Source organism: Scyliorhinus torazame, chromosome 16 (assembly GCF_047496885.1).
Source record: "Scyliorhinus torazame isolate Kashiwa2021f chromosome 16, sScyTor2.1, whole genome shotgun sequence".
Taxonomy (NCBI): domain Eukaryota; kingdom Metazoa; phylum Chordata; class Chondrichthyes; order Carcharhiniformes; family Scyliorhinidae; genus Scyliorhinus; species Scyliorhinus torazame.
In genome coordinates this window covers 118,654,817-118,679,199 of record NC_092722.1, presented here as the reverse complement: position 1 = coordinate 118,679,199, position 24,383 = coordinate 118,654,817, and the positions used below count along the sequence as shown (strand labels likewise).

Here is a 24,383-nt window from a genome sequence, read left to right as displayed (position 1 = left end):
TCTGCCGCGGGATTAGAGAATCTCGCTCCCTGTTCTACACTGTATCCTGGTCTACTCTACATCATATTCTACTCTATCATTTTCAAGGCTATATTCTACTCTAATCTTTATCCAGTTCTAGTCGGTATCCAATTCCAGTCAGTGTCCAGTTCTAATCTTTTTCTGGTTTTAGCATGTGTCCAATTCTAATCTATGTCCTGCTCTAGTCTGCATCCTGTTCTAGACTATATCCTGTTCTAGTCTGTGTCCTGTTTCATTCTGTACCCTGTTCTAGTCTGTATCCCGTTCTAGTCTGTGCCCCGCCCTAGTCTGTATCCTGCTCTTGGCTATGTCCCATTCTAGACTGTATGATGTTTTAGTCTGTGTCAAGATCTAATCTGTATCCAGTTCTCATCTGTGTCCTGCTCTAGACTGAATCCTGTTCTGGTCTGAATCATGTTCTAGAATGTAACCTATTACCATCTGTATCCTGTTCTAGTCTGCATCCTACTCTAGTCTGTGCCCAGTTCTAATCGGTGTCCAGTTCTAGTCTGTGTCCTGTTCTAGTCCATGTCCTGTTCCAGTCTGCACCATGTTCTAGTCTGTATCCTGTTCCAGTCTGTGCCCAGTTCTAGTCAGTGCCCAGTTCTAGTCAGTGCCCAGTTCTAGTCTGTGTCCAGTTCTAGTCTGTGTCCAGTTCTAGTCTGTGTCCAGGTCTAGCCTGTGACCAGGTCTAGCCTGTGTCCTGTTCTAGTCTCTGTCCAATTCTAGTCTGTGTCCAGTTCTAGTCTGTATCCTGTTCCAGTCTGTGCCCAGTTCTAGTCAGTGCCCAGTTCTAGTCAGTGCCCAGTTCTAGTCTGTGTCCAGTTCTAGTCTGTATCCTGTTCCAGTCTGTGCCCAGTTCTAGTCAGTGCCCAGTTCTAGTCAGTGCCCAGTTCTAGTCTGTGTCCAGTTCTAGTCTCTGTCCAATTCTAGTCTGTGTCCTGTTCTAGTCTGTATCTTACTCCAGTCTGCATTGTGTACTAGTCTGTACCCTGTTCTAGTCTGTAACACACTACCATCTGTATCCTGTTCTAGTAGGTGTCCAGTTCTAGTCGGTGTCCAGTTCTAGTCGGTGTCCCGTTCTAGTCGGTGTCCAGTCCTAGTTTGTGTCAAGTTCTTGTTGGTGTCCTTTCAGTTCTAATCTGTATCCTGTTCTAGTCTATATCCTGTTCAGTCTGTGTCCTGTTCCAGTATGTATCCTGTTCTGGTCTGTATCTTCTAGCCTGTAACCTACTACCGCCTGTATCCTGTTCTAGTCTGAGTCCTGCTCATGTCTGTGTCCAGTGCTAGTGTGTATGCAGTTCTAGTCTACGTCCTGCTTTAGTCTGCATCCTGTTCTTGTTTGTATCCTGTTCTCGTCTGTATCCTGCTCTAGTCTATATCCTGTTCTAGTCTGCGTCCTGTTCCAGTCTGCATCCTATTCTAGTCTGTGTCCTGCTCGAGTTTGTATCCTGCTCTAGTCTTTGTTCCATTCTCGACTTTATGAAGTTTTAGTCTCTGTCCAGATCTAGTCTGTATCCAGTTATAGTCTGTATCCTGCTGTAGTCTGGGATATATCAAAGGATACCCAGGGTTGGATAAGGATAAAAAAGGAGTCTTATGCCAGATATCAAGGGCTCAAACAGCAGAAGCCCTAGAGGTGTATAGTATGTGCAGGGAGGTGCTGAAGAAAAAGGTCTCTGAATGTATTGCTCCCAACTTTTACTATCATGGGAACATGTTGACCCTGTACTCTCTCTTTCCTTTTTGTTTTTTTAACAAACATTTTATTAAGGCAATTATGGTTTTTTAACTACAAAAGATACAAATACAAATGTCATCATAATTCAGTACGTAACACCCCCGTAACAACCAACAATCATATCCCGCCAACATAGCTTATAAACATAATTCCCAAGTCACTCCATCTCCTCTCGCTGATCCCGCCTAAACTAAACTAAACTAACTTCCCCTAGCCCCTCATTCCCAACCCCCCCCACCTATTGTATCTGCTAACAGTTTAGTTTCCCCCGAAGAAGTCGATAAACGGCTGCCACCCACCTCCACACAAACCCTAATGTCGATCCTCTTAGGGCTAACTTAATTTTCTCAAGCCTGAGAAACCCAGCCATGTTGCTAACCCATACCCCGATTTCGGGGGCTCCGAGACCCTCCAGGGTAATAAGATCCATCTCCGGGCTACCAAGGAGGCAAAGGCCAAAACGTCAGCCTCTCCTGCCCCCTGGACTCCGGTCTGTAATCTTTTCCGGTCTGTAATCTTTTCCTGCATGTAATCTTTTCTGGTCTGTAATCTTTTCCAGTCTATAATCTTTTCTAGTCTATAATCTTTTCCAGTGTGTAATTTGTTCCAGTCTGTAATCTTTTCCGGTTTGTAATCTTTTTTGGTCTGTAATTTTTTCCGGTCTGTAATCTTTTCCGGTCTGTAATCTTGTCCAGTCTATAATCTTGTCTCGTCTGTAATCTTTTCCAGTCTGTAATCCTTTCTGGTGTGTAATCTTTTCCTGCATGTAATCTTTTCTGGCCTGCAATCTTTTCCAGTCTATAATCTTTTCCAGTCTGTAATAATTTCCGGTTTGTAATCTTTTCCAGTCTGTAATCCTTTCCAGTCTGTAATCTTTTCAAGTCTATAATGTTTTCCGGTGTGCAACCTATTCCAGGCTGTAATCCTTTGCAGTCTGTAATCTTTTCCAGTTTGTATTCCTTCCTGGTCTGTAATCTTTTCTGGACTGGAATCTTTTCTGGTCTATAATCTTTTCTGCTTTAATCCTTTCTCGCCTGTAATCTTTTTTGGTTTGTAATCCTTTCTGGTTTGTAATCTTTTCCGGTCTGTCACCTTTTCTAGTCTGAATCCTGTGCTGGTTTAGAACCTGTGCTGGTCTGGAACCTGGTCTGGTCAGTAACCTGTCCTAGTCTGTACTTGTGTGTTGATCCATGTTACCTGTTAGGCAAAGGCCAAAACGTCAGCCTCTCTTGCCCCCTGGACTCCCGGGTCTCCCGACACTCCAAAGATCGCCATTTCGGGATTCGGCGACCCTCGTTTTTAGCACTCTCTTTCCTCCTGGGTCTTTTGCTTTTTTCCAAAAAGACTTTTGCTCCTGTATCTGTGATTCAACAGTAGATCATCTTTTCTCGATTTGCTCTCTCGATTCAATTTAGCTTGGCTAGTTCACCTACTCTGCACATCTTTTGGGTTGTGTGGGTGAGACCCACGCAGACACAGGGAGAATGTGCAAATTCTACACGGACAGTGACTCGGGCCAGGATCGGACCCGGGTCCTCAGTGCTGTGAGATAGCAGTGCTAACCACTACGCCACAGCGCTGCTCAATGCCATGGTAGGTCTTACAGCCATTGTGTTTGTGAGCTCCATGGAATGGGACTCATATCAGAGAACCCTAGTTCCATCACACCACTGAGCAATGCATTACTATTCATTCCCGAGTGACTGTCACCTGACCAATTATGCTCATACCTCTGTTTTTTTTCTGAAGAATCTTATTTTCAATATTCACATTTGCAGGCTGTAAAGGAAGGATATCAATTTACATATTTCCCTAATTGCTGCCTTACATACTCCTTGTTCACAGTTTTCTCTGATCAGGTCCCCGAATGGCTGTTAGGTTCCTCAGACTCGGTAAACTGTTCCAGTCCTGGGAGACCCTCCCAGCTCTTCCGACACTTGCCTACCCATAGCTCATTGAACATGTAATACATTGAAACATACATAGAAAATAGAAGCAGGAGGAGGTCATTCGGCACTTCGAGCCTGCTCTGCCATTCATTATGATCATGGCTGATCATCAAGTTCAATGCTCTGATCCATCCTTCCCTCCACCATATCCCTTGGCCCCTTTAGCCCCCATATCCCTTGACCCCTTTAGCCCCCATATCCCTTGACCCCTTCAGCCCCCATATACCTTGACCCCTTTCGCCCCAAGAGCTATGTCTGATTTCTTCTTGAAATTACACAAAGTTTTGGCCTCAACTACTTTCTGTGGTAGTGAATTCCACAGATTCACCACACTCTGGGTGAAGATATTTCTCCTCACCAAAAAGGTTTACCCCCTTATCCTAAACTATGACCCCTAGTTTTGGACTCCCCCACCATCTGGAAGATTCTTTCTGAATCGACCCCGTCTAATACTGTTAGAATTTTATAAATTTCTATGAGATCCCCTCTCACTCTTCTAAACACCGTATATAATTTTAACTGACTTAGTCTCTGCTCATATGATAGTCCCGCCATCCCAGGAATCAGCCAGGTAAACTGCCAGGTAAACCTTCGCTGCACTCTCTCCATAGCAAGAACATCCTTCCTCAGATAAAGACACCAAAACTGCACACAATACTCCAGTTGTGGCCTCACCAATGCCCTATACAATTTCAGTAAAACATCCCTACTCCTATTCTCAAATCCTCTTGCAATAAGGGCCAACACACCATTTACCTTCCTGCTGTACCTGGGCGAGTACTTTCAATGACTGATAGCTGAGGTCACCAAGATTTCGCTGAATATCCACCTCTCTCAATTTATCACCATTTAAATAATAATCTGCCTTCCTATTTTTGCTACTGAAGCGAATAATCTCACATTTGTCCACATTATACTGCATCTGCTATGCATATGCCCACTCACTCAGCCTGTCCAAATCATCTGTGCATTCTCCTCACCGCTCACCCACCCACCCAACTTTGTAGCATCTGCAAATTTGGAGATACTACATTTAATTCTCTTGTCAAAATCATTTATATATTGTGAACAGTTGGGGTTCTAGCACAGATCCCCACGAGTCATTGTCTGCCAATCGGAAAAAGACCCATTTATTCCAACTTTTTGCTTCCTGGTTGCTAACCAGCTTCCTATCAATCTTAAAACACTACCTGAAATCCCATGTGCTTTAACTTTACATAATAATCTGCTATCTGAGACCTTGTCAAAAGCCATGTCTAAATAAAGCACATCTACCGGGTCTCTTTGGTCAACTCTACTCGTTACATCTTCAAAGAATTCTAGTAGATTTGTCAAGCACGATTTCCTTTTAGTAAATCCATGCTGACTTTGTCTAATTATACCATTGCTTTGCAAATGTTGTGCTATGAAACCCTAAATAATGGACTCTAGTAACTTCCCTACTACTGACGTTAGACCCGCTGGTCTATAGTTCCCTATTTTCCCTTTACTTCCCTTTTTGAATAGCGAGGTTATATCAGCTGCCTTCCAATCTGTAGGAACCATTGCAGGGTGCAAAGAATTTTGGAAAATGACCACCGATGGATCTACTATTTCTAGCGCCACTTCGTTAAGTACTCTGGGATGAAGATTATCGGCCCCTGGAGATTTATCTGCCTTCAATTCCATTAATTTCCCCAAAAACATTTCTCTCCTATTACTAATTTCCTTCAGCTCCTCACTCAGAACTTTCGGTGCATTATTCATGTCTTCCTTTGTGAAGACAGAAGCAAAGTACGAATTCAGTTCCTCAGCCATGTCTTTGAAATGAAAATCGCTTATTGTCACAAGTAGGCTTCAATGAAGTTACTGAAAAGCCCCTAGTCGCCACATTCCAGCGCCTGTTCGGGGAGGCTGGTACGGGAATTGAACCGTGCTGCTGGCCTGCCTTGGTATTCTTTAAAAGTCAGCGATTTAGCCCAGTGTGCTAAACCAGCATATGGCATGTTCTCTATTGTGTTTCCCCTGTTTTTCACTGTAAGAAAACATTAGTTAGGGCAGCACGGTGGCGCAGTGGATAGCACCTGCCGCACGGCACCGAGGTCCCAGGTTCGATCCCAGCTCTGGGTCACTGCCCGTGTGGAGTTTGCACATACTCCCTGTGTTTGCGTGGGTTTCACCCCCACACCCCAAAGATGTGCTGGGCAGGTAGATTGGCCACGCTAAATTGCCCCTTAATTGGAAAAAATGAATTGGGTACTCTAAATTTATTTTAAAAAAGAAAACATTCGTTTTTGTCAATCGTTCTCTCTTTACACCCTATAGAAACATTTACAGTCAGTTTTACGTTCCCCGCTAACTTACTTTCATATTGTATTTTCCCCTTCTTAATCAATTCCTTGGTCCGCCTTCGCTGAATTTTAAACTGATCCCAATCCTCAGGTCTATTGCTTTTTCTTGTTAATTTGTATGCCTCTACTTTGAATCTAATAATAATCTCTAACTTCCCTTGTAAACCATGGTTTATAGGCAGCATGGTGCTGCAGTGGTTAACACTGATGCCTCATGGTGCTGAGGACCCGGGTTCGATCCCGGCCCCGGGTCACTATCTGTGTGGCGTTTGAACATTCTCCCCGTGCCTGCATCGGTCTCACCTCCCACAACCCAAAGATGTGCCGGGTAGGTGGATTGGCCACCCTAAATTGCCCAATAATTGGAATAAAAAGAATTGGGTACTACAAATTTATTTTAAAACAAGAAGGAAAAAAATGTAAACCATAGCTTGGTCACAGTTCCCTTTCTGCTCTTGCGCCAAGTAGGAATAAACAACTTTTGGAGTTCACCTATTTGTTCCTTGAATGCCTGCCATTGCCTGTCCACTGTCTGTCCTTTCGGTAATGGTTCATCAACTATCTCACTACCTATTTTGATAAAGAATTCCATCATATTATGGTCACTCATCCCCAAGGGTTCTCTCACAACTGGATTGCCAACTAATCCTTTCTCGTTACACAACACCCTGTTCCCTTGTTGGTTCCTCAGTGTACACCCCAGAAATTCCTCCTCTATTGTACTGTGACTAATTTGAGTCACCCAATCTATATGCAGATTAAAGTCACCCATAATCACAGATGTTCCTTTATCACATGAATCCCTGATTTCCTGTCTAATACTACCTTCCACTAGTGACTGAGAACCGGTAACCTGGTGGATTTTTCTGGTGTAACCTGGGGATTCTGGGATCAAATTGGTTCCTTCTGTGGACTGGGACTTCCTTGGTCTGTATGACTCTGATCCGTCTGTGTACTCATTGGGCCACAGGGTAGTCAGTTTCAACAACCAAGGCCTGTATTTAACATATGTCTGAAACCGTGCTTGTGCACGTGCGTGTCTGATAAGTTGCTACAGTACAACTTATAAATGGTTCACATTCCTACTGCCTTGCGCTGCAGGCGAACGGAGTAAATATTTAAGTTGGTGAGCGGGATACCAATCAAGCAGGCTGCTTTATCCTGGATGGTGCCGAGCTTTCTTTTTTAATGTTTTTACTGGATTTTCATATTTTGTATTCAATAATTCATGAATTACGAATTCCAAAACCGCACTTTAAAAAAAAGAAAACAAAGAACCAACACATCTATTTATAAACAAGTGTCTTTGCTACAACTCTGGCCATGACCCCCACTTCAGATGGCATATATATTTTACTATCCCCAATATTGCCAGAGAACATAATTACAAGTGTTTATTTACAGTTTGGTTTGGGCCTTAACTTGCCCTCAGACCAGTCCCCTGTGACTTTGTCCCTTGTCCCTTGCATTCCGTTTGCATGCCTTCACCCTCCCTGCCACCCTTCTTCCTTGTGCCGCGGCCCCTCTTGCCCGTGCTTCCCTGTGCTAGCTCACCCGCTAGTGTGATGGCCCCTCACAGGAGTGATCTTTACCTTCCCCTACCGGTTATGTTTCTCTCCATCCCCTTTCCTCCTGTCATGTGAGAGTACCTTTAAGACATGGATGTTTAAGCAATGTAACTTTAAGACATGGATGTTTAAGCAATGTAACTTTAAGAAATGGAGCTTATCATATTACTGAAGTGATGTCAGAGGGTGGGGGGAAGCTGAGCTCACTTCTGCTTTTTTGAGTTTCAGTTTGAGAAGGCAGTGTCTGTGTGTTTTGCTGTGAGCTGCAGGAAGAAACACAGGGCTGGTCTGTTGATTTCTGCAATCCAAAGACTATAAATATATTGAATGTAACCTCATGTCTGTTTTTGAAGGTTTGAAGTCTTTTGGATGGTTAAAGGAACAGTTTGAAGGATCATTTATTGTGTAGTCTTTTGGGGTTATCTTTGAAGTAATGGGTGTTAAGATATTCAATGTTTGTTTTTAAAAGGTTAACTTGAGTTTGTAGAATAAACATTGTTTTGTTTTAAAAACCATTTGTCCATTTCTGCTGTATCACATCTGGAGAGTACGCCGTGTGCTTCCCACACCACAATCTGTTGAACATTGTGGGTCGGTTGAACTCCATGAAACACTTTGGGGTTCTGTAAACCCAGACCCATAACACTCCTCCTCACCCCTTTCTGTACCTTACCCCTCTCGTCCCCTCCTTCCTGAGACTCACAGGCAGACCGAAAACGAGGCAAATCTAACCCACACAAGTAGCCTCTTCTTTTTCAACAGTCAACCAGAGTTCGAGTTCACTGCTTGTCCTCCCAGCCTGTGATTACGCACCAAATCATCTGCTTCTGCCTGTGCGGTGAAGTAGTACTTCTTACCCTGAGGTTGGCGGGGTGCAGTATCACGGTACTTCTGTATAGGGCCGTCGTGGCTGCATTGAATTCCGCCCGAGTATGGCCAGATCTGCCCCAATGTCCTGGTACACAGGATCGAGTGCCCCTCCCACTTATAGGACCATTGTGCCTTGCCCAATTCAGGATTTTCCCGGTACAGGTGCAGTTTCACGATGATGGCCCACAGCTGCTCCCCAGCTTTGGGCTTTGGCAGGAGTAACCTGTAGGCTCTGTCCACTTCTGGTGGCTTGGGGAAGCTTTCCTGTTGGACAGGTTTTCCCAGGATCTGGGCCACATACTCCATAGAGTTCCTGCGCTCGGTACCCTCCGTTAGACCACAATGTGGAGGTTTTGACGGCGCAACCGTTCTCTTTGTCTTCAACCTTCCCCTTCAGCATCCCTTGTGTCACCACCAACCTTGTCATCTCAGTCTCTAGTGAGGCAATCCGGTTGCTCTGGTTTGGCATAGCCTTCTCCAGCTCTCTGATCGTCACCGCCTGTGCCTCCGGTCGCTGTTCTGACTTTTCCATCACCGCCTAAAAGGAGACCGACCAGTGCCTCTGCTACCGCCGCCTTCACCGTCGCCACCTTTTCTAATTTGATGGTGTCTCTGGGCATTTGGAGCTCTTGTGTTAGGAAGTCCGTTGATTCGCTTATCGGGGATTAGCCCGGCATATGCCCTGACAATCCATCCCGTTCAGGTGTGACCGAATCCTCATCACTCTGCTTGTTTGTCATCGCCTCAATCTTCATCTCCAGGCTTTTGCCGATTCTGCTGCCCTTTCGGCTCCTCAAATTGTTACCTGGCATGTCTCGTTCATTTTGATGGTTTTGGAGGAGGATGTTTTTTTTCCAGGTTTAGCGGCCTATTTTTGGGTTAAAAGTGCCTAAATTCAAGGTTCCAGGAGGAGAGCTACCTTTTACGTGTCCGCTGAGCACACCCCTGTCACCCATCCAGGCAAACAGAGACTATTCCATCACGCACCTGCCTTTGTCTTCTGGATGGTGGAGAAGCTTCAAGGAGTCAGGCGTCAGTTACACACTGCAGAATTCCTGGCTTCTGACTTGCTCTTGTCACCAATGTATTTATATATGCTCGAGTCTGTTTGGAGAAGTGTCTTTGTGTGATGTGGCCGTGGGTTAGCCATAACCATGCGACCTCTGATGTCATCATTTTGATGGAATTTGGCTTTTTTTTGCCGAATGTGGCAGCTGGTGGGAGGGAAAGGGGGCATGCATCTTTCTCCTCCATATTGTTTGGAACATAATGTGAAAAGATTGAAGGGACGGGTCCCACTACGTCCCTGACAGAAACTTTGTTTTTTACCAAAATCTACTCATCTCAGCTGAAACAAGTCAAAAAGCTTGGGGATAATCCTCTATGTACCAGAAGAGGTTTTCAGTGTTTTGCACAGCACAAAATATTGACTGCTGAACAAATCCCTCAAAAATTACAAAGCTGTTTTCATAGGTCTTGGCTATCTTCCTGGTGAATATCATTTTGAAGTTGCTGAGATTGTGAGACCAACTCAACATCTTCCAAGGAGAGGTTCAGCTGCCCTCAGGTCCAGCCTGAAAGTCAAGAAAGAGGAACTTGAAAAGATGAGAGTAATTCAGTAAGTGACAACTTCCACAGACTGGATTAGCAGCAGTGAAAAATGCTGGAGAGCTGAGAAACTACATAGATCGAAAGGATCTCAATAAAGCTTTGAAGAGATCTCACGCCAATCACCGAACACCTGCAACTTGCCAATGTAAAGATCTTTAAATCTCTGGATGCAAAGGAAAGACACTGGTAAGTGAAGTTGGATGAAAGCAGCAGGTTCCTGATTGTTCTGGATGCTATATGGGAGGTACAGGTGGTTGCATGCTGTGTTTGACATTTTTAATGCTTCGGAGAAGTATCAATGCCAGAAGCATGAGATAGTGCAGGCAATCGTGAATGAGTTGCTAGTCTATGGATGTGGAAGAAGCCATTGCAGACGATGATTAGAATCTAGTGAGACTGCAAGAGAAAACGTGCCAGATGAATCTGAAGCTGTATGAGAAGAAACTGAAGATGACTGAAGTAAAATACACAGGTCATGTGCTGACAGCTAAAGACATTTGTGCTGACCCTGATAAGGTGAGAGGTGCTGCACAGATACAGTGACCAACAGATATGAAGGTGGTGCAATGATTTGTTGGATTGGTGAGTTATCTAGTAAAACTATTAACCAGTTTGTCATCGGTGTGTGAACATCTAGGTAAGTTCATGGCACAGCATGTTCAATGGTATTGGGGCACAGAATAAGAACAAGAAACAGCTTTCACTCACAGATAACATGTAGTGATGACAATGCCAGTGTTGAGGTACAAGATGTTAATGATGGAGTAGCCCTACAGTGTGAGAGGACTTGGAGCAGCCCTCACGCTGTGAGGACAACCAGTTATGTTTGCAGAACTCACCTGAACGATGTTCCCCCCCACCACCGGTTATTAGACTCAACTCTCACCCCCATCTTCCCAAAACCTGAACTGACCTGACACTGCACCCCTCTCCCTGTACCCCCAGTTACAAAGACTGACACAATGCTCCCAGGCCCAACCTGACCTGACCTGACAACTTCCAACCAGGCTCATCCTGACCCACGACCTTACCCTAACACCCGGATTGGACACTGCCCCACCTCCTCTCCACCAAGGCCCGGCCCATCCCAGCCCAACCCAATGCCCCAAAATCCCTCCCCAACCTCCAATGACCAATCTGACCAACCCCCATATTCACCCCCACCCCCCCAGCTGCCTGCACCGCCCCCCCCCCCCCCCCGCCCCCTAGGAGAGAGTATTGGGCATACAATGAAGTGATTGGCCAAGATAGCATCTTGTACAAAGGAACACAAGTCCAAGGAGATGAGGAAAGAGGTACTGAAGTGCATCTGTGTAAGCCATCGAGGAATTGAGTCTAGTCTGAGGAAAGCAAAATAAATGGAACAACGTGAGCAAAGAAATCAAGGACCATATCAGCTAACGCTGTGCTTGCAATGAAAATCAAGTTAAGCAAGCTAAAGAGCTTGTCATGACTCATGATATCCCAGACAGATCATGGATGAAGCTTGGAGTAGACTCCTTCACTCTCACTGGAACTATCTTGCCACCGGTGACTACAATTCAATCTACTAGGAGTTTGAAAAACTGATATCAGGAACTGCCGATGATATCATAAGACGCGCATTTGAGTCGTTTAGGCATTCCTGAGATTGCGAGACATACATAGAAAATAGAAACAGGAGGAGGCCATTCGGCCCTTTGAGCCTGCTCTGCCAGTCATTATGATCATGGCTGATCATCAAGTTCTACCTCTCCTCCCATATACATTGATTCCTTTAGCCCCAAGCGCTATATCTAGTCAGATACAATGGCCCACAGTTGGTGAGTGAAGAATTCAGGTGCTTCATATGTCATGAGAATGTCACTTTAAGAAATGTTTGGCTGCTCATGTTACTGCAGTGACGTCAGCGTGTGGATGGAGCTGAGCTCTGGTTCTGCTTTTTAGGTTCACTTTGAGAAAAGCTTGGGTGTGTCTGTCTTTTTGGCTCCGTTTTTCAGTGTGTTGCAGCTGAAGTCAGACAATGTAGCTGTACTGCTATGCTCTCTGCCATGAAGGACTATCTCTTAATCATTTGGTGAATTCAGAATTATAAATGTTTTCAGTATTGAATGTTAACCCTGATATGCTTCTGTTTAGAGGTTTGTTACGTCTTCTGGGTGTTAAAAGGACAGCATACAGATTACTTCGTGTTGTGTTCTTTGGGGGGTGTATTTGAATTAATTGTTGCTAAGATATTCGCAGTTTGTTTTAAAAAGGTTAACTTGAGTTCATAGAATAAACATTGTTTTGTTTTTAAAAAATACTGGTCCATTTCTGTTGTACCATACCTTTAGAGTTGGCCGTGTGCTCCCCATACCACAATCTAGTAGTGTCATAATATACACCAGTATATCATGGTGCAGATACACACACACTGATGGACACACAGCAAGACCAATCAACACACACAACACCGCAGCCAAATCACCAGTTAGAGCACACTCATTATAAAGACAGAGGGCATCAGTTTTCCCGCTCATTCGGGATGCAGCCTCTTAGAAGGACAGAGCTTACAGCTTACAGCACAGATCTTCACCATGTGCTGAGTGCATAGGCTGGTTAGGATAGGCATAGGTCTTTAGTTTAATCTAACATCGTGTCAACCCACAGTGAAAGTATGTTCAACAGTTTCTAGCTTAATAAAATAGTGTTGTTCTATTTTAAGTGTTGGTAGCCTGTATGTGTTCCACGGATCCAAAGCACCCAACACATCAGGTAGGTGGATTGACCACGCTAAATTGCCCCTTAATTGGAAAAAAAATGAAATGAGTACTTTATATTTATTTTCAAAAAGTGTGTGTGCGTGGGTGTTGAGTGTGTGTGTGCGTGGGTGTTGTGAGTGTGTGTGTATTGCATGTGTACATGTGTAAGTGCATGGGTGTGCACATGTGTCCGTGTGTGTGTGCGCATGCTTGTATGTGTATGTGTGCATGCGTGTATATGTGTAGTCATCAATACAAACAAACATTCAAATTATGTGAAGAAAGGGTGATCCATTGCAATAATCACACTATTAAAATACAACAGATTAGGAAAATCTCGGCTAATGTGTTGCAAAGAATTAATTATTAGAGTAACCACTTGATAATGTGAAGGAGATGATTCAGTGATACGAGCACTGACTGGAATGTAAAATCAAACATTTAATCACCCTGCTGTCAGACACATTTTACACCGTGTGTACATCTCCTTTTATCAAAATCAAGCTGCCTTATCAAACCCGATGATGGCAATTACTCTCAGTGATGTTACTGTACTTAAAATTCTCATTTCAAACTTAACGGCTGTTACAATAGTGAAGCAAAGAACTGTGCAAGCGTGTTAATCATTGCCACCAGCAGTAATTTATAAGTTTTCAATTCCAACTTTTTCACTCCCCCATCTAATTTGCGTCAATTCTTGGAACAATTTTGCTTCAAGAATCCCAACCAGGATAATATCTTGGGAGGACCAAGATTGTGTGAGAATGCTGAATGCCCTGGGGGCCGGATTAGATATCAGGAAAAGAAACGGTCGTAGTCCTGAGCCATGCAGCGCAGTGTGCTCCGCATGCTGTGTGCGTAAATGCAGATGATTAGCACTTAGAGAACTGCAGCATTCGTTCTCTTCCCATGGCAGAGGTCAGCCTCTGTGGGACGACAAGTGGGACGACAGCTCCTCACAATATTGCAAGGTTTGGTGTAGTCTAGAAGCTGAGGCGAGAGGCTGAGAAAATTAGACCGATCCTCCCTGGAACTTAGAAAAATGAAAAACATAAAATTGTGAAGGAGATTGATAGGGTTGACATTGAGAGGTTGTTTCCCCTGGCTGAGCAATCTAGAACATGTGGGCATAGTCTTGGGATAAAAGGTCAATCATTTGAGACTGAGATGGGAAGACATTTCTTCACTCAGAGGGTTGGGAATCATTTGAGTGCTCTATCCCGTAGGGTTGTGAATCCTCCATTATTGAGCATATTCAAGGCCCAGATCAGTGGATTTTTAATCTCTTGGCAAGTTAAATGTTATGGGAGAAATTTGTAAAGTCAGCCCTTGATACGGTTGGAAGAACTCTGTCAACCCTCAATATGGTTAAACAAGGAGGTTGTTTAGCTCAGTGAGGTGGATGGCTGATCCGTGTTGCGGAGCGACGTCAACAGCGTGGGTTCAATTCCTGTACTGGCTGAGGTTATCCATGAGGGACCCGCCTTCTCAACATTGCTTTTTGCCTGAGTTATGGTGACCCTCAGGTTACATCACCACCAGTCAGCTCTCTCTCAAAGTGGGGAGCAGCCTATGATCCTCTGGGACTGTGATGACATTTACATGATAAGACAAGGCAGTAGGAGGCAGAGGCACAAGTTAGTTGTAAGACACCATTCAAAATGAACCACCACATTACCTCACACCACATGCTGATTTCTCAATATGCCATCCAGATCTATTTAGCAGATAATAAGCTGCACCTTGGGCATTATTTCACATGTCTAAGGCTTTCGGATCCTTAAGCGCCCCGAGCAAATTGGACCCACTGTTCTATTTGCAGTTTTCTTTTTCTTTTTATTAAACAAATTAAGTATTACCTGTTCTTTGACTGTACTTAAGGAGGATTGTAACCCATGGTAATTGGCTCTCACACCATACTTTCCTCTTCTAATTACTGAATATGCATTACTAGACCCTTTATTTCTACATCCCCTGGGTCCTTGTTAGTCCCTCCTCAGTTAAATTATATTTGATATCAGATAAATTTGTAAACCCATGACTGCCAATTTTTCATTGGTCCACACAGGCCCATATCTGTAGGATCTGACTGCTGTACTCAAAAGGCTTGTTGATAGTGCATGTACAGACACAAAACCAGAGGGCTTTCAAGCCTTTTGGCGGACTGGACCGGTAGAATCTCAGAAGCATAGAATTGTTTCAGCATAGGGCGGCACGTGGCACAGTGGTTAGCACTGGGACTGCGGCGCTGAGGACCTGGGTCCGAATCCCAGCACTGGGTCATTGTCCGTGTGGAGTTTGCACATTCTCCCCGTGTCTGCAGGGGTTTTGCCGTGTTATTCACCCTGGGGTAACACGGACTGCAGCAGGATGCAGATGAACGGTAAAGCACACATCAAACATAGGCGTTGGTTCAATACGATTTATTGAACTTCTGTAACAATGCACACAGCTGGCTGTGGGTTGACACTCTACTACTCTAAGTGTACTAACTCTAACTTACTAGACCAGGCTAGCTCTGATCCACGTGTAGAAGGTGCTGACTGATATATACACCCTGACTGCCACTACAGTTGTCACCAGTGGAAAAAGGCGATGCGCTGATGCCTCGTGTGTTTTATAGTTGGAAGCCCCCCTCTGGTGTTCTGTCTGGTGATTGGTTGTGTTCTGTTCTGTATGTTCATTGGCTAACCTGGGTGTCTGTCACTGATTGTTTTTACCTCATAATGTGCATGGGTGCATATTATGACATCCCCCCTTTTTAAAAAAAAATTGTCGGTTGCTTAGAGCAAATACGACATATTTACAGATATAACTATTTACAGTAAATGGTGAGTGAATGCATATGTACATGTAAGGTGTCTAGCGTGCAGATACATAACAATATGTACAAAGGAAATATTTATAAGCCCAATCTCTGGGGCTGGCGTTGGATCCTTGTCCACTGCCTGAGAGGTGGAGGTAGGGACGACAGCGCCTTGACAGGCGGGATTGCAGCCAGATTGGTGGCCTCATGGAGCAAGGTGTCCGGATAAGGCATAACGACAGCTGGGAACGTGAGATCCGGTGGTGGGCATGCAAGTTTGCGCAGTGCCCTTCTGTTGCGCCTGACAATGGATCCATCAGCCATGCGAACCACGAACGACCTGGGAGCAGCCTATCGAACAACAACAGCTCCACCAGGCAACTTGATGTGAACAGCATCTTCTAGAGAGAGCACAGGCAAATCAGCAGCATGAGCATCTTATGTCAACTTTTGCCGGTTTCTGAGTTGCTGCACCTTTTGCAGCACTGGGAGGTGATCCAGGTCAGGTAAATGAATGGCCGGAACAGTCGTCCTCTGGGTCCGTGGTGTTACTAGGTTCCGAATCCAGCAGCTCTTGCTGCACACTTCAAACTCGTTTGCATTGGAACTGGGATCGCTGGCCCACGATCGGAGGTGCAGACCTGCACAAGGCTGAATCATAGCCAGGCTTCCCTCAATTTAAACATCGCCTGCCTCTTGCAGGGCATTGCCGCTTGAAGTGGGTGATGCCGCAGTTCGGGCACGTTATGGCGTTGACGTCGTAACGCTCCGTGCGTCATCGCACATGCGGTCAGCCGCCGCTCGCACCTGCGCAGTGTGGTCTTCGGCCGCTTCGTCCGTCCGTGGTGCGCATGCGTGGGACCCCGGGAAAAGCGCGCGAAATGGCCGCCTTCATCGATGCTAAGGCGCCGCATTCGGGTGATGGCCTGCACACTCTCTGCCTCGTGGGAGGCAAGTTGGTCCTGCTCTGCCGATTTAAGGCAGGAGCAGCGACCTTTCGCCTGTTCATGCACTTTATTCGTCTCGATGGCCACTGGCAGCGTCATGTTTTTTATTCTTAGGAGCTGCTCCCGTAGGGCGTCGAAGTGGACACCAAACACGATCTGATCCCTGATGAGGAAATCAGTGGTGTCACCGTAGTTGCAGGATTGCGCTAATATGCGGAGATGAGTTAGAAAGGATTGGAAAGGCCCATCCCCACCCTGAAGGCGTTGCTGGAAGACATAGCGCTCAAAGCTCTCGTTCGTTTCAACTTCACAGTGACTGTCGAATTTGGCCAACACTGTCTCGGACTTGGTCTTGTGATCGCCGTCGGCAAAAGTGAGCGAATCGAAGACCCGGATGGTCTGGTCTCCCGCAGTTGACAGGAGCAGCGCAACCCCTCCGGCATCGGACGCATCCTCGAGGCCCGAGGCCCCAATGCACAGACCGAACCTTCGCTTGAAGACCCGCCAGTTGGCGCCGAGACCTCCGGAGATCCGGAGCTGCGGAGGGGCCCGGATCTTCTCCATGCCGCTGGAAGGCACCCGCTGGTCGTCACCGAATTACCCAAGGTAAATTACTCAGATGAAGTAATTCTCCTGGTATCATGTCGTGTTATTCACCCTGGGGTAACACGGACTGCAACAGGATGCAAATGAATGGTAAAGCATACACCAACCGTAGGCGCTGGTTCAATACGATTTATTGAACTTCTGTAACAATGCACACAGCTGGCTGTGGGTTGACACTCTACTACTCTAAGAGTACTAATTCTAACTTACTAGACCAGGCTAGCTCTGATCCATGTGTAGAAGGTGCTGACTGATATATACACCCTGACTGTCACTTCAGTTGTCACCAGTGGAAAAAGGTGGAGTGCTGATGCCTCGTATGTTTTATAGATGGAAACCCCCCCTCTGGTGTTCTGTCTGGTGATTGGTTGTGTTCTGTCCTGTATGTTGATTGGCTAACCTGGGTGTCTGTCACTGCCTGTTTTTACCTCATGATGTGCATGGGTGCATATTATGACAGGTTTCACCCCCAGAACCCAAAAATGTGCAGGTTGAGTGGATTGGCCACGCTAAATTGCCCCTTAATTGGAAAAAATAATTGGGTAATATCAATTTTTTTTCTAAAAGAATTGTTTCAGCACAGAAAGAGGCCATTTAGCCTCTCGTTCCAATGCCGGCTATCCAAATGAGCAATGCCACGAGTGCCATTGCCCTGCCTCTCCCCCCCCCCCCCCCCCCCCCCCATTTCCCTGCACATCTGTCCTTTTCAGATAATAATCCAGTTCCTTATTGAATGTCTCAATTGAGCCTGTCTCCACCAGACTCTCAGGCAGCACATTCCAGATCTTAAACACTGGAAAGGATTTTTCATCATGTCTCCAATGTTTAATTTTCAAGTGTGAAAATGTGAAATATTAGTTCAAACACATTTGATTAAAAAACACAGCTGAATATGTCTATGCGTGTGCATGTGTATATGTGTATGTCTGTATATGCATATCTGTTTCAGATTGTCCTGACATTAAATGTTACAGGAACAGTGTATTGTATTCCTGCTTTGTGTTTGCTCTGTCTGGATTGACTTGTGTCCTTCCTTCTTTCAGTTTACATTGTTCGGTAAGAATGTGGATTTGCTGAACGCTGTGTTCTGACTGTTACAGTTCATTCAAACACCTGATCGGAGGCCTGGAAGATGTTTCCAACAAAGCCTACGAAGATGCTGAAGCTAAAGCTAAGTATGTCGCTCACATATCTTCTTGAAGTTTACCTTTGTCATTGCTGTCTGCCACTGGCGGTTCGACATAATTAATTGGCAAGGAGAACAATCCCTTTGGTATCATTTTGTGATGAGATCTCAAAACGTCTTCCTAGGTTTAGAAGGAGAAATCACGATCATGTACAAATGTTCTTAGTGAAATAAAGTAGCCAATGTTTTGTGGAAAGTTACCATCTAAAAATAACCATTTGAACTGAGATTTGACCATTCTTAAAGGGCTGACACATTTTTAGCACACCCAAATTCAGCATATGCCTTGAATGAAGTGGAGTGAATGTTGCCATAGTCCCCAAGGACCATAGGCTCTTCCCTTGAGAGAGAGAAGCTGACTGGTGGTGACGTAACCTGAGGGTCACCATACCTCAGGCAAGGGGCAAGGATGCGAAGGCAGGGCCTTTCATGAATAACTCAGCCGGTACAGGAATTGAACCTGCGCTGTTGCTCTGTATCAAGAACCAGCCGTCCAGCCAACTAAGCTGGATTATTACAGAACAAAAGGTGGCCATTCATCCCATTGAGCCTATGCTGGCTCTTTCCAACTGATTCCATTCTACTACTTTTCCTCCCTTGCCCTGCATCTTTTTTCCTTTCACGAATATATACATTGAAAGTTGCTATTGAATCTGTTCCACTAACCTTTCAGTTTTTTTGTTGTTAAATTACCATTTTTAACGTCAGCGTTGGTGCATCTGCGACTAAAATTCCTTTTGAGTTTTAGTATCCGAATTGGATTTATCACTTCAGCCAGAAGAATGAATGAGAGATCGATGGAGGGTTGTGATCAATAATGCTTATCTGTTTTAAACTTAAGGAGTCAATTCAGTTCATTTAACTTATCATATATTGATTTACCATGTTTCTGGACAGCTGGTTTTGCCTCTTGCTATTGGGGATTGTGTTTGTAGCGATATCAATTTTTGTTTATTGATTCACGGGATGTGGGCATCACTGGCTAGGTCAGCAATTATTGCCCATCTCTTATTGCCCTTCAGAAGGTGGTGGTGGGCTGCCTTCTTGAACCTCTGCAGTCCCTGTGATGTAGATACATGCACCAGGGACGTGTTGGGGAGGGAGTTCCAGCATTTTGACTCAGTGACATTGAAGGAACAGCGATATATTTCCAAGTCAGATGTTCCAATGTGTCTCCTGCTTTTGACTTTCTAGATGGTAGCGATCATGGGCACTATGTGTCGGTGATGGGGGGAATGAATGTTTGTGAATGGGGTGCCAATCAAAAAGGTTGCTTTATCCTGGATGGTGTCAAGTGGAAGGTATTCCATTATACTCCTAACTTGTGCCTTGTAGATGGTTGATGGGTTACATAATATTACTGAAAATTAACCTCGCCGATTCTTAGTCAGGCTGTGGTCATAAAATTCCACATCATGCGAGCATTCACTTTCATTGGATCTTAGTCAATATTTCCAATTGTGCTGTAAACGCCAGATTGGTTTCACAAAATATTTCAGCAAGTACAAAGAGAGTGGACAAAGTAGACACAGATTGTAACATGGATGAGAATTTAATGCAGAGTTGTGCAAAAATATACAAACATATTTATCATACAAATTAGGAGCAGGAGTCGTCAGTCTTTCAGCCCCTCGAGCCTGCTCCACCATTCAATAAGAGCATGGCCGATCTGATTGTGGCCTCTACGCCACAAACCCACCTACTCCTGCTACCCTTTGACTACCCTATTAGTCAAGAATCTACCTTTGTCTTAAAAATATTCAATCACCCTGCCTTGACAACTATCTGGGGAAGAGAGATCCGTAGAGTTCCAGCCCTCTGAGAGAACAAAGTTCTCCTCATCTCCGAATCAACTCATGTACCCTTATTCTTAAACTCTATCTCCTAGTTCTGAGTCTCCCCCACCAGGGGAAACATCCTTTCAACCTCCACTCTGTCAAGCCCCTTTAGGCTCTTACATGTTTCACCTCACATTCTTCTAAACTCCAGTGGATACAGGTGCAACCTGTCTAACTTTTCCTCTTAAGGTAACCCGCTCGCCCCAGGCAAAGCACAACAGTTAAGCCAAGATTGATCATCTTAAATTTAGCATCAGCCCATTTTTAAATGATATTAATATTTATTGTCACATTACATTATCACTGCAGTGAAGGTACTGTGAAAATCCCCTAGTTGCCACACTCCGGTGCCTGTCTGGGTACACTGAGGAAGAATTCAGAATCCATTTCATCTAACAAGCATGTCCTTTGGGACTTGTGGGAGTAAACCGGAGCACCCAGAGGAAACCCACGCAGACACGGGGAGAACGTGCAGGCCGCGCACAGATAGTGATCCAAGCCGGGAATGCAACCTAGGTCCCTGGAGCTGTGAAGCAATGGTGCTAACCATTATGCTACCGTGCTGCTGCACAAAAGGTCATTAAAATGTGGAACGTCTTCTCCCAAATGGCCGTGGATGCCAGGGGTCAACTGATGCTTACAAGAACGGGATAGCTAGATTTTTGTTAAGTAAGGGTATCAAGAGATAAGGAGAAAAGGCAGATAAATAGAGAGGAATGCAGATTAGTGATGAGCTAATTGAACAGTGAAGCAGGATAAAGGGGTTGAATGGCTTATGCCTCTTCCTCTGCAATTAGTGATCACTTAAACGGCAAAAAACATTTTGTTTTCTCTGCCACTCATAGGGTTGAGATGTTCCTGTTAGCAAAGCTAATGCATTCCAGGTTATCTTCATCAGTATTAGAGTCTGCATTGTTTTGAATTAAACTTGCACAGTTCAAGCACTTGAGGCTTTTGCTTGCAGTACTATTGAATTACTGCAGGTGGCACTGCTCTATAAGTAGTAGTGCTGGCAGGTAGGCGAAGGCTAGCAACAACAACAACTTATAGTTATATAGTGCGTCACCGTTGAAAAAGGTTTCAAGGAGTGATATCAAGCAATGTTTGATACCGATTCCATAGGGAGACATTGGGTCAGATGACTAATAGCCTAGTCAAAGATGTAGATTTTAAGGAGTATTTTGAGGCAGTTAAGAGGTGGAGAAGTTTTGGGAGGGATTTCCAGAGCTTGCAGCTGCCGCATCTGAAGGTGTAAAGGAACCCCCCCTCCCCCCCGGCAACTTCCTCCTCCCTCTAGCTCCCCCTCCTCTCCCTAGCAACTAACGGTGACCAGATCTTTAAAGTACAGAATAAACGACTGCCATCTCTGGTAGAGTCCCTCAATTGCCCCCCTCACGGTATATTTGATTTTCTCAAGGTATAAAAACTCACTGATATCCCCCAACCATACCGAGACACTGGGCGAGGCACTGGACAGAGAAGCTGACCTCCACCCCATCAGCACCCGTCTTCGGGCAACCAGCAAGGCGAAGGCCAGAACATCAGTCCCCGCCCCCGTCTGTCCGGCAGGTCTGACCCCCCAAATATGGCCTGCAAGGGGCAGGGTTTCAGTTCAGTTTGTAGCATCACCAAAATGATGCTAGTGAAGGACACACAGAGCCCCAGGAGCTTAGGACACGACCAGAACACGTGCACATGGTTAACCGGACCCCTTCCACAATGCCCACACTTATAGCCCACAGATTACTAAACAAATGCAGTTAGATAGAGTAGGTTATTGAGCAGACAATTCCAGGGCCACAGACTGAGTTATTACAGTGAAAGATACACAAAAACATTCAGATAGCCTATGGTCACAAATGAAGCTAGATAAATATAATTTTTTACTTTTTCTTTCTTAACTTCTCTGATTTATCACCTGCCTCTCTGCCTTGAAAAATTTGCTTGGGTCTTCCCTTGCCTGGTTCCATTCCTATCTATCCAGCCAAAACCACGGAATCGCTTGCAATGATTTCTCCTTCTGTACCGTTCTCTCTACAGTTCCCCAAGCATCTATCTTTGGATTAGCTTATCAGCTACTTGCTGTCCCTCAGCATCCAAAAGCACAGTGTTAGCTTCAATATGTTCGCTTCAATATGGACGTGACGACACCCAGTTCTACCTCACTGCTACCTCTCGCGACTTCTCCACAGTTGATGAGTCATCAGGCCAGCATTGGGAAGAGTGAAACCCATTGTTTTGAGCCCCTGCTCAAAACTCTGTTCCTTAGCTCTGACTCCCCATCTCTTCGGAGTCATTGACTGAGTCTGGACCAGACTGTTCGCGGTGTTGATGTCCTGTATTTTCCTGAAATGAGCTTCCGGCCCCATATCCTCTCCATCACCAAGACCACTTACCTTCACCTCTGTGACATGACGTGTCTTTGTGCCTGCTTCAGCTGATCTGCTGAGATTGTCCAGTGTTTTCTGTTTTCGTTTCAGAGTCTGGCATCTGCAGTAAGTTGCTTTTATGCATAATGACAGGTCTGGTTAAGGAGTGGAAGGCATGAGCTAGATTTTGAGGTGATGTCCAGAGTAAAGCTGGGTACCACTGGCTGGGTAGAAGTTTATTATTTCTGCCATTAACTGCTCCTGGGCTGGCTCTGTAAAAATCTAAGATGGCGCTCGGGTGCGGAATGCTTTTTCGGTTTTGGGCTGTGGGTAGTGACATTGCTACTCCTTGGCGAGGCCTGACATTCAAAGTAATGCTCACTATGCTCTACCCCAACAATGCTCAGTGATTAACTGTGAATGACTTCCATTTCACCTCCATAACTTCACTGAAAGTGTAGCATACACCACCCAAGAAAACCTTTGTACCTCCCACCCCACAACTCTCTTCCTGACTTTCCTTGTTGTATTTGACTATATCTTACACCTGAAGTTCTTCAGATTTGCAGAGTGTAATGGCGTTATGGGCTACTTTTGTGCTGTGGGCTCACACCTGATGAGAACTGGGTTGATGTTGCCAAAAAGATAATTGCAGCTAATAGTTTGGCCGTTAATCATTCGCGCTTTGATGAATACATAGCTCATTAAGTTTTCAGAAGAGTGTCTCTAACGAGTATAAATGACTTTTTAATTATCCCTGAGTCAGATCCACAAACGTTTGGGCTGTTGGGGCTGGACGAATGAGATATGAGGAGAGAAACCGGATGATGCTTTCAAATTTTTCTCTGGATATTCAAGCCTCTCTCTGAAATGTTTAAAACAGCACTTAAAATAAGTGTTTTGCACTGATGGTGCCTTATGACTGTCGGGACAGTTTACAAACTACGCTGCTGTAATTAGCTGAATAGATTTGGGCTGCATTCATGAAGTTTGATTTCCTGAATCATTGATAATGATGATTATTATTATCATTACTGTTTGATTGGCAGCAAGTGTGAGAATTGCAGTCAGAAACATAATGAGGTTTGTTACCTGGCCACAGGTAACCTTGTCCAGAATCCACTCTCTCAGAGAAAAAAAGCTTTTTACATCTCTGTCAAAATCCGTGATAATTATAGAAATTTAAAGTGCTGATTAAACGAGATGGTCTAGGAACGGTTGCCACCACCTGTAGAACCCCTGCGCAGACCCTCTCAAGGCGAACTTTATCCTCTCCAACTTGATAAACCCTGCCATATCATTTATCCAGGCCTCCACGCTGGGGGGCTTCGCCTCCTTCCACATTAGCAAGATCCTTCGCCGGGCTACCAGGGACGCAAAGGCCAGAATTCCGGCCTCTTTTGCCTCCTGCACTCCTGGCTCGTCCACTACTCCAAATAGTGCTAGCCCCCAGCTTGGCTTGACCCAGACTTTCACCACCTTAGATACTGTTCCCGCAACTCCTCTCCAGAACCCCTCCAGTGCCGGGCATGACCAAAACATATGGACATGGTTTGCCGGACTTCCTGAGCACCTCCCACATCTGTCCTCCACCCCAAAGAACCTACTCAGCCTCGCCCCCGTCATATGCGCTCTATGAACCACCTTAAATTGTCTCAGGCTAAGCCTGGCACACGAGGAAAAGGAATTAACCCTACTTAGGGCATCAGTCCATAACCCCTCCTCAATCTCCTCCCCCAACTCCTCTTTCCATTTACCCTTCAGCTCCTCTACCAAAGCCTCCCCCTCTTCTTTCATCTCCTGGTATATCGCCGACAC

At 45.1% G+C, this 24,383-nt stretch overlaps 1 protein-coding gene across 5 annotated transcripts in view; it reads left to right on the top strand.

Moving 5' to 3' along the window:
- The window catches only part of LOC140393014 (cGMP-dependent protein kinase 1), a 1,245,261-nt gene that overhangs the window by 1,010,425 nt on the left and 210,453 nt on the right, over positions 1-24,383 (top strand). For 4 of the 5 annotated variants that reach the window (XM_072478937.1, XM_072478935.1, XM_072478933.1 and 1 more), the window contains exon 9: positions 18,273-18,347. The exons of the other annotated variant lie outside the window; for it this stretch is intronic. In XM_072478937.1, coding sequence (XP_072335038.1) covers positions 18,273-18,347 — 75 coding nt within the window. The remainder of the gene's footprint in view (positions 1-18,272; positions 18,348-24,383) is intronic. 5 annotated transcript variants of the gene reach the window in all.